The 12638-nt window shown below is 45.7% G+C and overlaps 2 protein-coding genes and 1 long non-coding RNA gene across 8 annotated transcripts in view; 1 reads left to right on the top strand and 2 right to left on the bottom strand.

Annotated features, from left to right (window-relative positions):
* The window catches only part of MAEL (maelstrom spermatogenic transposon silencer), a 72272-nt gene extending 68071 nt beyond the window's left edge, over positions 1-4201 (bottom strand). The window contains exon 1 of the mRNA XM_070363204.1: positions 3885-4201. The gene's annotated coding sequence lies outside the window, so the exon portion shown is untranslated. The remainder of the gene's footprint in view (positions 1-3884) is intronic.
* A 1395-nt stretch (positions 4202-5596) lies between these two features.
* ILDR2 (immunoglobulin like domain containing receptor 2) overlaps positions 5597-12638 on the top strand; it is a 72181-nt gene continuing 65139 nt past the window's right edge. For 2 of the 6 annotated variants that reach the window (XR_011463450.1, XM_070366727.1), the window contains exon 1: positions 5601-6165. Coding sequence is in view for 5 of the 6 variants with exons in the window: in XM_070366727.1 (XP_070222828.1) it covers positions 6120-6165 (46 nt within the window). In the remaining variant the exon portion in view is untranslated. Of the gene's footprint in view, positions 6166-12638 lie in introns of all 6 variants that reach the window. The other 4 variants (XM_070366741.1, XM_070366730.1, XM_070366736.1 and 1 more) reach the window with 3 other exon arrangements.
* LOC138986828 (uncharacterized) overlaps positions 10541-12638 on the bottom strand; it is a 124393-nt gene continuing 122295 nt past the window's right edge. Inside the window, exon 6 of the long non-coding RNA XR_011463458.1 lies at positions 10541-11258. This is a non-coding gene — a long non-coding RNA (uncharacterized lncRNA). The remainder of the gene's footprint in view (positions 11259-12638) is intronic.

Here is a 12638-nt window from a genome sequence, read left to right as displayed (position 1 = left end):
TTCCACAGAATTCATGTGCATACATGCCTATGTGCCTGCAATGAAATCATGTTTTAAAGAGGATTCAGCTGCATTATATTTATAACTATGTGGTTGCTACCAGCTACCGGCCTGTCTCTTGCAGTGGTTCACTTCTCTTTTCTCCATGTCCTAATTCTGTTCTAAAGGGTGCAGCTTTGCTGAAGCTGCTGGTCAGTCCACACCCTCTTCCCATCATACACAATTCCAGCTGTGGCTTCCTAGGAATCCTGATCTGGTCCCACATGGGCCTATGTTCTGACATTTTTGTCTCTGGGTTGCAGAACAAAGTTTGAAGCACTGGGGATCCAGACCCTTCCTTTGGTGGTGAAAGATGCATTTCTATGGGCGTCCTGTCCTATTTGACCAGGATAAACAGATAATTAGAGATCAACTGGATCTGAATCTGAGGCTCATTGGTAAACATCAAGTCAACAGCTTCCCCAGAAAACAAAGAAAGTGATTAAGTAGGGCTTCTGAAATATTAGTGAGCTTTAGAAGTATGCGAGGAAAGTGGTTAACATGCAGATTTCCAGGCCCCACCCAAAGTTTCTGATCTCAAAGTTTTTAGTAGAGCCTGGGAACCTGCATTTAATCAAACACTTTCATGTGATTCTGATGCTAGAAGTTCAAAACCTCGCTTGGAAGAGCATCAGGGTTCTAGTGGCATATCCTGCTATGAACACCAATTCAGCAAAATAATGCCATTGTCCCAACCTCCTCTTACCTCTCTCTTTAGGTTGCAGGTTGTGAATCATTAGGTGTACCTAAAGTTCCTCATAATCCTCAATTACCTTGGTAATAATATGTGTACTGGGGAGGGGCACACATTTCCCAATGACTTAGTCCAGTTTAGCAGCTCCTTCCTGGAGAAGAAAATGGCAACCCACTCCAGTATTCTTACCTGGAAAAGTACAAAAGAGTACAGCACGTTCACAGCATCATCTTTCAAGTTTTGCATAAAATATCCTTGTTATATGCTTAGATACTAAACATTATTCAGACTCTCTTTCATGCTTTGTGTGCATGTGCCCACCAGCACCCAGACACATACTTAGTACGTGTGTGTAAATAAGTTGTAGACAATAAACATACCTCGTTATATCAACCCTCTGGTCTAGATGTCCCTGTCATAATGCAAAGGGCATATGCTTTGGAGGTTAATAGATCTTAATTCAAATCTACATGGAAACAACCTAGATGTCCATTGACAGATGAATGGATAAAGAAGCTGTGGTACATATATACAATGGAATATTACTCAGCCATTAAAAGGAGCACTTCTAAGTCAGTTCTAACGAGGTGGATGAACCTAGAGCCTATTATATAGAGGGAAATAAGTCGGAAAGATATTAAGCAGAAGGTATTAAGAAGAGATGGCAAGAATACACAGAAGAACTGTATGAAAAAGATCTTCACGACCCAGATAATCATGACGGTGTGATCACTCACACTCACCTAGAGCCAGACATCCTAGAATGTGAAGTCAAGTGGGCCTTAGGAAGTATCACTATGAACAAAGCTAGTGGAGGTGATGGAATTCCAGGTGAGCTATTTCAAATCCTGAAAGATGATGCTGTGAAAATGCTGCACTCAATATGCTAGCAAATTCGGAAAACTCAGCAGTGGCCACAGGTCTGGAAAAGGTCAGTTTTCATTCCAATCCCAAAGAAAGGAAATGCCAAAGCATGCTCAAACTACCACACAATTGCACTCATCTCACACACTAGTAAAGTAATGCTCCAAATTCTCCAAGCCAGGCTTCAGCAATACGTGAATTGTCAACTTCCAGATGTTCAAGCTGGTTTTAGAAAAGGCAGAGGAACCAGAGATCAAATTGCCAACATGTGCTGGATCATGGAAAAAGCAAGAGAGTTCCAGAAAAACATCTATTTCTGCTTTATTGACTATGCCAAAGCCTTTAACTGTGTCGATCACAATAAACTGTGGACAATTCTGAAAGAGATGGGAATACCAGATCACCTGACCTGCCTCTTGAGAAACCTGTATGCAGGTCAGGAAGCCACAGTTAGAACTGGACATGGAACAACAGACTGGTTCCAAATAGGAAAAAGAGTTTGTCAAGGCTGTATATTGTCACCCTGTTTATTTAACTTATATGCAGAGTACATCATGAGAAACGCTGGGCTGGAAGAAGCACAAGCTGGAATCAAGATTGCCGGGAGAAATATCAATAACCTCAGATATGCAGATGACACCACCCTTATGGCAGAAAGTGAAGAAGAACTACAGAGCCTCTTGATGAAAGTGAAAGAGGAGAGTGAAAAAGTTGGCTTAAAGCTCAACATTCAGAAAACTAAGATCATGGCATCCGGTCCCATCACTTCATGGCAAAATAGATGGAGAAACAGTGGAAACAGTGGCTGACTTTATTTTTCTGGGCTCCAAAATCACTGCAGATGGTGATTGCAGCCATGAAATTAAAAGACACTTGCTCCTTGGAAGGAAAGTTATGACTAACCTAGACAGCATATTAAAAAGCAGAGACATTACTTTGTCAACAAAGGTCCGTCTAGTCAAGGCAATGCATTTTCCAGTGTTCATGTATGGATGTGAGAGTTGGACTCTGAAGAAAGCTGAGCACTGAAGAATTGATGCTTTTGAACTGTGGTGTTGGAGAAGACTCTTGAGAGTCCCTTGGACTGCAAGGAGATGCAACCAGTCCATCCTAAAGGAAATTAGTCCTGAGTGTTCATTGGAAAGACTGATGTTGAAGCTGAAACTCCAATACTTTGGCCACCTGATGCGAAGAGCTGACTCATTTGGAAAGACTCTGATGCTGGGAAAGATTGAGGGCAGGAGGAGAAGGGGATGACAGAGGATGAGACGGTTGGATGGCATCATCGACTCCATGGACATGGGTTTGGGTGGACCCTGGGAGTTGGTGATGGACAGGGAGGCCTGGCGTGCTGTGGGTCATGGGGTCACAAAGAGTCGGACATGACTGAGTGACTGAACTAAACTGAAGTCAGAAAGAGGATCGTATACTTATGCATATATATAGAATCTAGAAAGATGGTACCAATGAATTTATTTACAAGGCAGCCTTGGAGAAGCAGACATAGAGAACAGACTTACGGACTCAGGGTGTGGTGGAGGAGAGGGTGAGAGTAACATGGCAAATCACATTACCATATGTAAAATACACAGCCAATGGGAATTTGCTGTATGACTCAGGGAACTCAAACTGGGGCTCTGTAACAACCTATGGGGTGGGATGAGGAGGGAGACGGGAAGGAGGTTCAAGAGGTAGAGGACATATGTGTACCTATGGCTGATTCATGTTGATTTTGACGGAAAACAGCCAAGTTCTGTAAAGCAATGTCCTTCAATTTAACAAGTAAATTAATTTTAAAAAATCTTAGTTCAAATCTAACCACTGCCATTTATTAGCTAGCTGATCTTAGAGGAGTTAAATTCTCTGGACCTGAGTTTCCTTATTTGGATTAATTGAGAAAGCTTGTAAAACATCTAGGACTATTTCTAGAAATGCACATCCCATGGACAGAGGAGCCTGGCAGGCTACAGTCCATGGGGTCACAAGAGTCGGGAACAAATAAGCATCTAAACCAATAATTGTTAGGTATCTCCTTTATTTCTATTTTCTTTCTTAATTTTTGTATATGAAAGAAAACAATCCTTCAAATTTCTCTCACGCAGCATCTTAGTCAGGGTTCTTAATTGCAAACTTCAGAAATCATCTCTGGCTAAATCAAGCAAAGAGGGAATGTACAAGGGGCCATTGGGTAGCTCACAGAATTGCTGGGAAGCCTGAAGAGCCAGGTGCAGAAAATAAACTGGAACTCAGAGAGGCTTTACAACCAAAAGCACAGCCAAGATCTCACCTCAGAGTAGTCTGATGGCCTGGTATCTGCCACCGTTGACCGTGAACACTGGAGGCTGCTGTCCCCTCAGTGGCAAAACCGATTCTCCTCGGACTTTGCTTCTTGTCTCACGTGCTCCTGGTTCAAAAAGCTCTGAGAGATCAAGGAAAGACAGGATAAATTCTACTCCGGGTTGAACCAGCATCACACCTGGGTGTACGTTCTCCTAGTCTCCCATCAGTTCCTTGGCAATTCTAGTATAGGCTTCCAAGCAGCCTGCCCTTAGCTTATTCAGACGATCCACCATGTTGTAGTCTGGCTTGTCTGCTTGGGCTTGGGAGGCCTGCTTAAAAAAAAACAAAAACAAAAACAAAACTCTGAGTGAGAGGCTTCCTGGTTGGTGAGACTGCTCTAGAGTTTTTGTCAAGGCTTTCATCCTTGACAATAAGAAGGGAATTGAGATGTCAGGAAGCCATGAAAGCCCAGAGTAAATCCTCACCATTTCTGATGTTCACATCTCATCCTCATTTCACATATACATACATTCATTCCTAAGGTTGTAGTCTCTCTCCAGGAACTCTCCTTAAGCCTAGAACCACTCTGTTTTCAGAGCAGTTTTACACCTTTCTGCCTCATCTCCTTTCTTTCCTCTGCCCAGTATTCCCCTGCCCTGTCCCCTTTCCACCACCAATCCCTCAACATAACAAATCCTGCCCATCCTGTAAATACCAATTGAGACATTAATTCATTTTTGCTGGTGTTGCTCACTGCCCCCACTCCCCAGCCCCACTAAACTGCTCCTTCCTTCATATTCCAGGGGCACTTTCTCCATACCTCCACCATCATGTTTGCTCCGTTTTACCACCAGTATGTCTTTTGTGTTTAATAGTCTGATTTTCCTCCCTCTCCTGGACCCAAGATGAGGCCCCTTAATGGCAGAAAATCTGCCTTCCTCATCTTTGTAGCTTTGGCTCTTAGCACCTAGTAGATGCTTGATACATGTTTGTTAATGTATATATTTCTTGGTTGTCTCGAAACATACATTTAGGATCCTTTCCTACACACACAGACAAATCCTTTTTAAAACTGAAGTAATCCATTTAAATACGCCCTGCAAACTATAAGTGAAGTTCGCTCAGTCATGGCCGACTCTTTTCGACCCCATGGACTGTAGCCTGCCATGCTCCCCTGTCCATGGAATTCTCCAGGCAAGAATACTGGAGTGGGTACCCATTTCTTACTCCAGGGTATCTTCCCTAACCAGGGATCGAACCGGGTCTCCTATATTGCACGCCGATTCTTTACTGAGCCACAAGTGCGCCTTTTTTTAGACAAATGGCGGAAAAGTGATTAAATGCTGGACAAATGTGAGCCGTATAATTGTTCACTTCATTCTATATTTACATTTTTTTCTGTTAAAGAGCTGCATGCCTTTATCTCATAATGTTTTAATCTCATAACGTTTCTAAAAGAAGAAAGTTTGGATGCGGATTCTCGCGTACCTTTTCCACTTCTGTGGAGCCCCTTAATTTTTGGCATTGTCAATAAGCGATCGGGATGGGGGGGGCGGCAAGGGGGTTCAGCGAAAGCCCACAGCCTTGCCAACAAGTTATGCCAAGTCGCCGCAGGTCCCTCTCTCCCAGTTAGAATGGCCCTAGCCACGTGCGTACCCAGACTCCCTCCTCGAGTCCACAACCCCGCTTCTGGCTCTGGTCCCGAACGCTGGCTTCGCTGGGAGCTGCCGGCGCTGATCGCTCCCAGCTCGGCGCAGCCCGCTCAGCCGCCTCCCCCGCACCCCTCTCCCCCTTGTACTTTGTCTCTCGGCCCTGACCTCCGGGCCGCAGGGGCGTGCACGTGACGGAGAAACTTTGGCAGGCCCGGGGTGGCGGGCGGCGGGCGGCGGGGCTGGGGGCCGGCAGCTGAGCTCCCCCGCGCGGCGTGCGCTGCGGCGGGAAGGCGCTCGGCGGGCTGCGCTGCCTGCGCGTGCGGGTGCGCCAGAAGGCTGGGAAGGCGCCGCCGAGCGCGGGGCGGACTCCTGGAGCCCGCGGCAACGCGCGTGCAGCCTGCGGCGCTGTCGGCCCGGAGGCCCGCCTGCGCTGCCGAGCCGGCGGGCGGCTGCATCCACGGACGCCGGAGCCCCGCTCGCGCCCGGCGCCACGGCTCCGCCGCCGCCTCCGCCGCTAGGTTATATAGATCCTCAATCTATGCCGCTTCCTTCTTCCCTCACTCCTTAATCTGGATGGGAAGTTGGGGGAAATGGACAGGGTCGTGATGGCTTGGGTTGCTGTCCTCTGGCTAACAGGTAAGAGGCATTTTCAACCGAGACGGATAACTTGACACGTATTCCGGTACTGGTACTGTTCTCACCCTCCTCCCCACCCCATCCCCAGTTCCCCCAGACTGTGTTTAAAGCTGCTTAGCAGGCTGGTGGTAAGTGGGGGAGGGGGCTCTGTGTGTGTATCTATATATATCTATATGTATGTATTAGAATGGTGGGGGAGGCCAAGAGAAGCCCGATAATCAAGTGAGCCGGATGGAGATGCAGGTGTTTTGACTCATTCGAGATATGAGATTGTTCTTGCCAATGTGCATTTCCCTTTCCATACCACGGTTCTTCCTCAGTCTTATCCGGAGTTTGTATTATGTGAGTCCTGGGAAAAACCTGGTTGGGAGAAAAATGAAAGCTCAGGGGAGACTGATTAATTAAGAGAACTAGTTTTCTGGAGGTTGGAGGTACACGAGTGTCTCCTTAATTCCTTCCCTGGAGAAGCCCGGAGCCCCAGGGGCATTCTTCTGTGGCTCCCAGGGGTGCAGGGGAGCTGGAATGAGGAAGGAGACTGGGATGGAGGCTTGATTGGTTGTGGAGTTTAGGGCTTTGCGCTCACTCATTTGGTAGCATTTGGGGAGTGGTTCCATAGAGGAAAGGAGCCTTCCTCCCCCGATAAACAAGTGGGAACACCTCCTAATAAAGATAATTTGCAGATATATTCAGAAGGTAGGGTTTCTCTTTAGCATTAGAGTCACTTCTTCTAGCTTGGACCTCCATATTTCCTCCTCCCTTTTGGTGAACTTTCTACTCACCGTCCTGGGATCTGGAAAGGCTGTAGTTCCAAACATGTGTTCCCACAGGATGATCTGCGAGGTTGAAAGGTGGCCAGGCAGGGTGGGCAGCCCCGAGAGATTCATGGGGCAGCCCTGCCTTGGGTGGGGATGGAGGGGTTAAGCAAGCTGGAAACCAGGTGATGGAGGAGAGGAACAAGGGAGCAGAAAGGTGAGGACAAGAGGGGGCAGAGAAGGGCAAGAGAGAAAATGTAAAATAGCACCAAAAATAAAGTTGTGTCCCCTCTGGGGGCATTGAAGACTGGGAAAAATCAAGTCAGTAGGAAAAGAGGACCAAGATTAAAAATCTAAGGGAAGTGATTGAAAGAGGGTCAATAACACAGTTAAGAAGAAAGAAAACCACTATTTCCCTTAGTTTCAGAGTAAGGTTATAGATTGCCTCAGTTTTTTTCCTATCCCTAATGAAGGGTCCCTAACACTGGCTCTTGCTCCCTGCTAGGTTTAGGTTTGGGGGGAGTCTTTAGCAGAGTTAGCCACTTCTCTTGGCTGCTCTGAGTTCATCCCTCCCACATTATTCAAATCTGAATCATCTCTAATTTCAGGGTTTGGCTGATCCATGCCTCCCCACTCCTCTGGCGTCCCAGTGCCTTCCACTTCTACCCTTACTGATTCGGAATGTCCTTAATTTGCCTCTGCTTCTCAGTTATCATATTTGAGGGGAACTTTGGCCTTGAACCTCTATCACCTCCTTAAAGTCCGCTAGGCAACTGCGGAGGAGTCCTTGATTCAGAGATGCTCTTCTAGACACCCTGGGGTGTACCCTAGAAAAGCTCTCTAAGGACTTGCAGGGCATGGGCAGAAGGGGAAGATATAGCCCACGCTAGAGGGCTGACAGCTTTTTAATGCAATGGTCCCTGGAAGGAACAACCTAATTCAGTCCTCTCAATTTATACAAATAGAGACCCAGAAAAGCAATAGTCACACAGTAAGTTTGTGTTGGAGCAGGTGCCAGAACCCAGTTCTCTTGAACCCCGGGCCCGTCCTTCTCCCATGGGCACCTGGAGAGATTGTTCCTGCCTGGGAACAGGCAACAGGTTATCAGGGCCATCCCAGCTGTCAGAGGGCCAGAACTTCCAGGCTCTGCAAGTCAGGTGGCTCCAGAGATCCCACTGATCACCCACTGGCATCCCCTGGTCCTAGCTTCTGCTTCCCTTTCTTGCCACGGTGGACAAGCCTTTCAGTCTCAGCAAAGTGCAGGAGCTAACAATGGCGGCTGGGGAGGGCGGGGGAGTTGGGGGGTGGTGGTGGGGTGGGGAGGAGAGAGGAGCAGTCAAGGATGAAATGGATTCAGACTCTTCGTTTACAGAGCAACCAGGAGAGGAAAGGTAAGACATTTTAGTCCAGCCCAATCAATGAATTTTCTCTTGAGGGGGTGGTGGAAAGGGAGGGAAAAAGGAAAGGACAGATTAAAAATGAGTCAGAGAGCCAGAGGGGGAAAAAACACATTCATTCTCCCTCTCCCTCCCTTTCTCTCTCCTCCCGCTTCTCTCCTTTTCTCCTCCCCTCCTCCCATCCACCCTCCCCCCGCCCCCCACCGCCAGTTTCTCTGTTTTAATGCTGGCTGAGCAATTTCTAATCAACACTTCAGGTTTTTTTTCCTCAGGCTCTAGCAGCTTCTTCCTCGTCTTTCAATGCAAAAATTCTGTATTTCTTTCTGCTATATATTTAGCCTCCTGATTTCCCATTGTCAGTGTGAGGGAGCTTCCTGCAATGGACTGTTTTGTTGCTGTTATTGTTCTTGTTGTATTGCACAAAATAAAATGCTTACCAGCTGCTATTTTAGCAACAGGTGCCATCTAGCAATAAGACTTGAGGACGGTTCAGTATGCCTTTGTTCCTGAATACGGATGGTGTTTCAACCTTTCTGGCAGCAGAGGCTTTGAGAAACGCCAGAACTGTGGTGACACTCTGGGAACATACTCTAGGAGCAGGCAGTGCATTTTCCTGGAGACTCTTTTGGGTCTCTCTGTGCTAAAGAGTGCTTATGCTATTTCTTTTGGTATTTCTATTAGTATTTCTTTTGGTACCTTTTTGGTGGTATTTATTCATTTATTCATCCATTCTCCAAGCACGTACCAAATACCTGTGGTTTCTAAGTATTTTTATAGGTGCTGAGACTACAGAGAGAAAAGACATAGTCTTTGCCCTCGAAGAGTGGCCAGTCTAGTGAGTGACTCAAATTTTTCAGATAATTTTGATATGGGGGTAAAAAGTCCTAGAGTAAGGGCCATGAGAGCCACACAGGTGCTGTAAGGGCATGGATGGGGCATACCCACCTCAAACCTGGGGTGGGAGTCAAACAACTTGGAAACAGACTCCTGGAAGAGGTGATGGCTGAGTTAGCATGTTTGTTCAAGCACAGTCAGCTGCTGAGTTACTGTCACATCCAGGCATTGCTCTGTGGTTAAGACAGCCCTGCACCCCAGCAACTTACAGTCTGGTGGTGGTGACATCAGTGATGGAACTGTGAACAGTTACAGAGTACCACTTGCAAAGGCGACCGTGGAGATAGGCATTAAGTGTTGTGGATGCCGTAAGGTGGCTACTAACCCAGGCTACATACAGCAGGAAGGGAAGTATCCAGGAAGGGTTGTTACCTGGTTTATTTGCGTTCAGGTAGATGCCTGGTGACCATGTGAGAATGGGCTTGCGTATGGAGAATTAAAGTGTTATTAGTCCTAGAGAGGCAGAAGTTTCTTTTAAAGATTCCTGACACCTCAGCATCTGGCGTGCTGCGGTCCACGCGGTCATAGAGTTGGACACGACTGAGCAACTGAACTGAACTGTCACCTCAACTTCCATTATCTCCTTTTTCCATTCTTTGAATTCCCTTCTCTCCTCTGTCCATTTTTCCCCACAGAAGAGACCTTTTTTGTACTGGAGCATCTTTCAGCACTTTATTACAACTCTCTCCACTTCCTACCATAAGCCTGGATGAGTCTCTCCAGACTGGGAAAGGGGGCTTGTTTCAGTGTTGCATTCACTCCTTAGATTTTAGACTCATAACTCTGCCGAGTGTCTGGCTTATACAGACATGGGGATTCGTTCTAGTAGTCCTAGTGGAATACTGCGCTAGTGCTATACTAGAGTCTTAGTGAAAGCACCTAGTGCTTGTAGTGTTAGTAGTGTTAGTACCCGGAGAAGGCAATGGCACCCCACTCCAGTACTCTTGCCTGGGAAATCCCATGGACAGAGGAGCCTGGAAGGCTACAGTGAGGTCGCTAAGAGTAGGGCACAACTAAGCGACTTCACTTTCACTTTTCACTTTCATGCATTGGAGAAGAAAATGGCAACCCACTCCAGTGTTCTTGCCTGGAGAATCCCAGGGACGGGGGAGCCTGGTGGGCTGCTGTCTATGGGGTCACGCAGAGTTGGACACGACTGAAGCAACTTAGCAGCAGCAGCAGCAGCAGCAGTGTTAGTACCAGGACTTGGTTAGCGGAAAGAACTCTAACCTAGGATTTGAGGACTGGATTCCAGTCCCTTCTCCACAGATTAACTGTATATCCATGGGATCTTGGCACGTAATTTTATTATTTCATTGAGATATAATTGACATATAACATTAGTTTCAAGTGTACAAGTTTCCATATTTATATGTTATGAAATGATCACCACAATAAGTCTAGTTAACATCCATCATCATATATAGTTATAATTTTTTTTCTTGTGATAGCTTTCAGCATTTATTCTGTTAGCAACTTTCAAATATGCAACATAGTATTATTAACTTTAGTCACCAGCCTGTGCATTATATTGTTGTGGACTGCAGCACGACTGCAAAACGTGATCCCTGTCCTTCACTATCTCTCGGAGTTTGCTCAGACTCATGCCCGTTGATTTGGTGATGCCATCCAACCATCTCATTCTCTGTTGTCCTCTTCTCCTCCTGCCCTCAGCATCAGGGTCTTTTCCAGTGAATTCGCTCTTTGCATCAGGTGGTCAAAGTATTGAACCTTCAGCTTCAACATCAGTCCTTCCAGTGAATATTCAGGGTTGATTTCCTTTCGGATTGACTGGTTTGTTCTCCTTGCCTTCCAAGGAACTCTCAAGTGTCTTCTCCAGCACCACAATTCAAAAGCATCTATATTTGGTGCTCAGCCTTCTTCATAGTCCTACTCTCACATCTGTACATGACTACTGGAGAAACTATAACCTTTTTTACATGGACTTTGTCAGCAAAGTGATGTCTCTGCTTTTTAGTATGCTGTCTAGGTTTGTCATGGCTTTTCTTCCAAGGAGCAAGTCTTCTAATTTCGTAGCTGCAGTCACCATCTGCAGTGATTTTGGAGCCCAAGAAAATGAAATCAGTGCATTATATACTCAGGACTTATTTATAAACTGGAAGTTTGTACCCTTTGACCCCCTTCACCCAGCCCGCACCTCTGGCAACCACCAGTCTGTTCTCTGTATCTGTGAGCTTGGTTTTTTGTTTTTGTTTTTAGAGATTACACATATAAGTGAGATCATACAGTATTTGTATTTCTGATTTATTTCACTTACCATAATTATCTCAAGGTCCATCCATGTTGTCACAAATGGTAAGATTTCATTCTATTTTATGGCTAAATAATATTCCATTGTGTGTCCATAGATATAAATGTCAATTATACACACACACATGTATAAGTATATAGTATGGCATCTTTTTATCTATTTATTAAATGACAGACACTTAGCTTGTTTCCATATCTTGACTATTGGCTATTGTAAATAAAGTAGCAGTGAACATGGGATTGCATATATTATAATCTTTTAAAAATCCATTTCTTTTTATTATTTTATCTTTAATTAGAGGATAATTGCTTTACAATGTTGTCTTGCTATTATAATCTTTTGAATGAGGTCATGTCTTTCAGCTCTAAGATCCTTTGTTATGGAACTTTTCTCCCTTTAATTTTGATGAGTTGGAAATCAGACTTACAGAGCCCTTAGTGTCCCTTCATGGATCACAGCCTTGTCGTGGCAAAGGGACTTGCATAACTCAATGAAGCTATGAGCTATGCCACGCAGGGCCACCCAAGACAGACAGGCCATAGTGGAGAGCTCTGACAAAACGTGATCCACTGGAAGAGGGAATGGCAAATCACTCCAGTACTCTTGCTGTGAGAATCCCATGAACAGTATAAAAAGACAAAAAGATATGACACCAGACAATGAGCCCCCCAGGTCAGAAGGTATCCAGTACGCTACTGGTTAAGAGGGCAATTACTAATAGCTCCAGAAAGGATGAAGCGGCTCAGCCAAAGCAGAAACGACTCTCAGTTTTGGATTTGCCTGGAGGAAAAAGTAAAATCCGATGCTGTAAATAACCGTCCTGCATAGGAACCTGGAATGATTGCCGAGAAAAATATCAACAACCTCGGATATGCAGATGATACCCCTCTAATGGCAGAAAGTAAAGAGAAACTTAAGAGCCTCTTGTTGAGGGTGAAAGAGGAGAGTAAAAAAGCGGACTTAAAACTCAACATTCAAAAAACTAAGAACATGAAATCCAGTCCCAACACTTCATGGCAAATAGGAGGGGAAAAAGGAGACGCAGTGGCAGATTTTATTTTTTTGAGTTCCAAAAATCACTGCTGCTGCTGCTGATGCTAAGTCGCTTCAGTCGTGTCCGACTCCGTGTGACCCCATAGACAACAGCCCACCAGGCCC

This window comes from Bos mutus, chromosome 3, assembly GCF_027580195.1.
Source record: "Bos mutus isolate GX-2022 chromosome 3, NWIPB_WYAK_1.1, whole genome shotgun sequence".
NCBI classification, from domain to species: Eukaryota; Metazoa; Chordata; class Mammalia; order Artiodactyla; family Bovidae; genus Bos; species Bos mutus.
The sequence above is the reverse complement of the archived record's forward strand: the minus strand, read 5'-3'. Positions and strand labels throughout refer to the sequence as shown.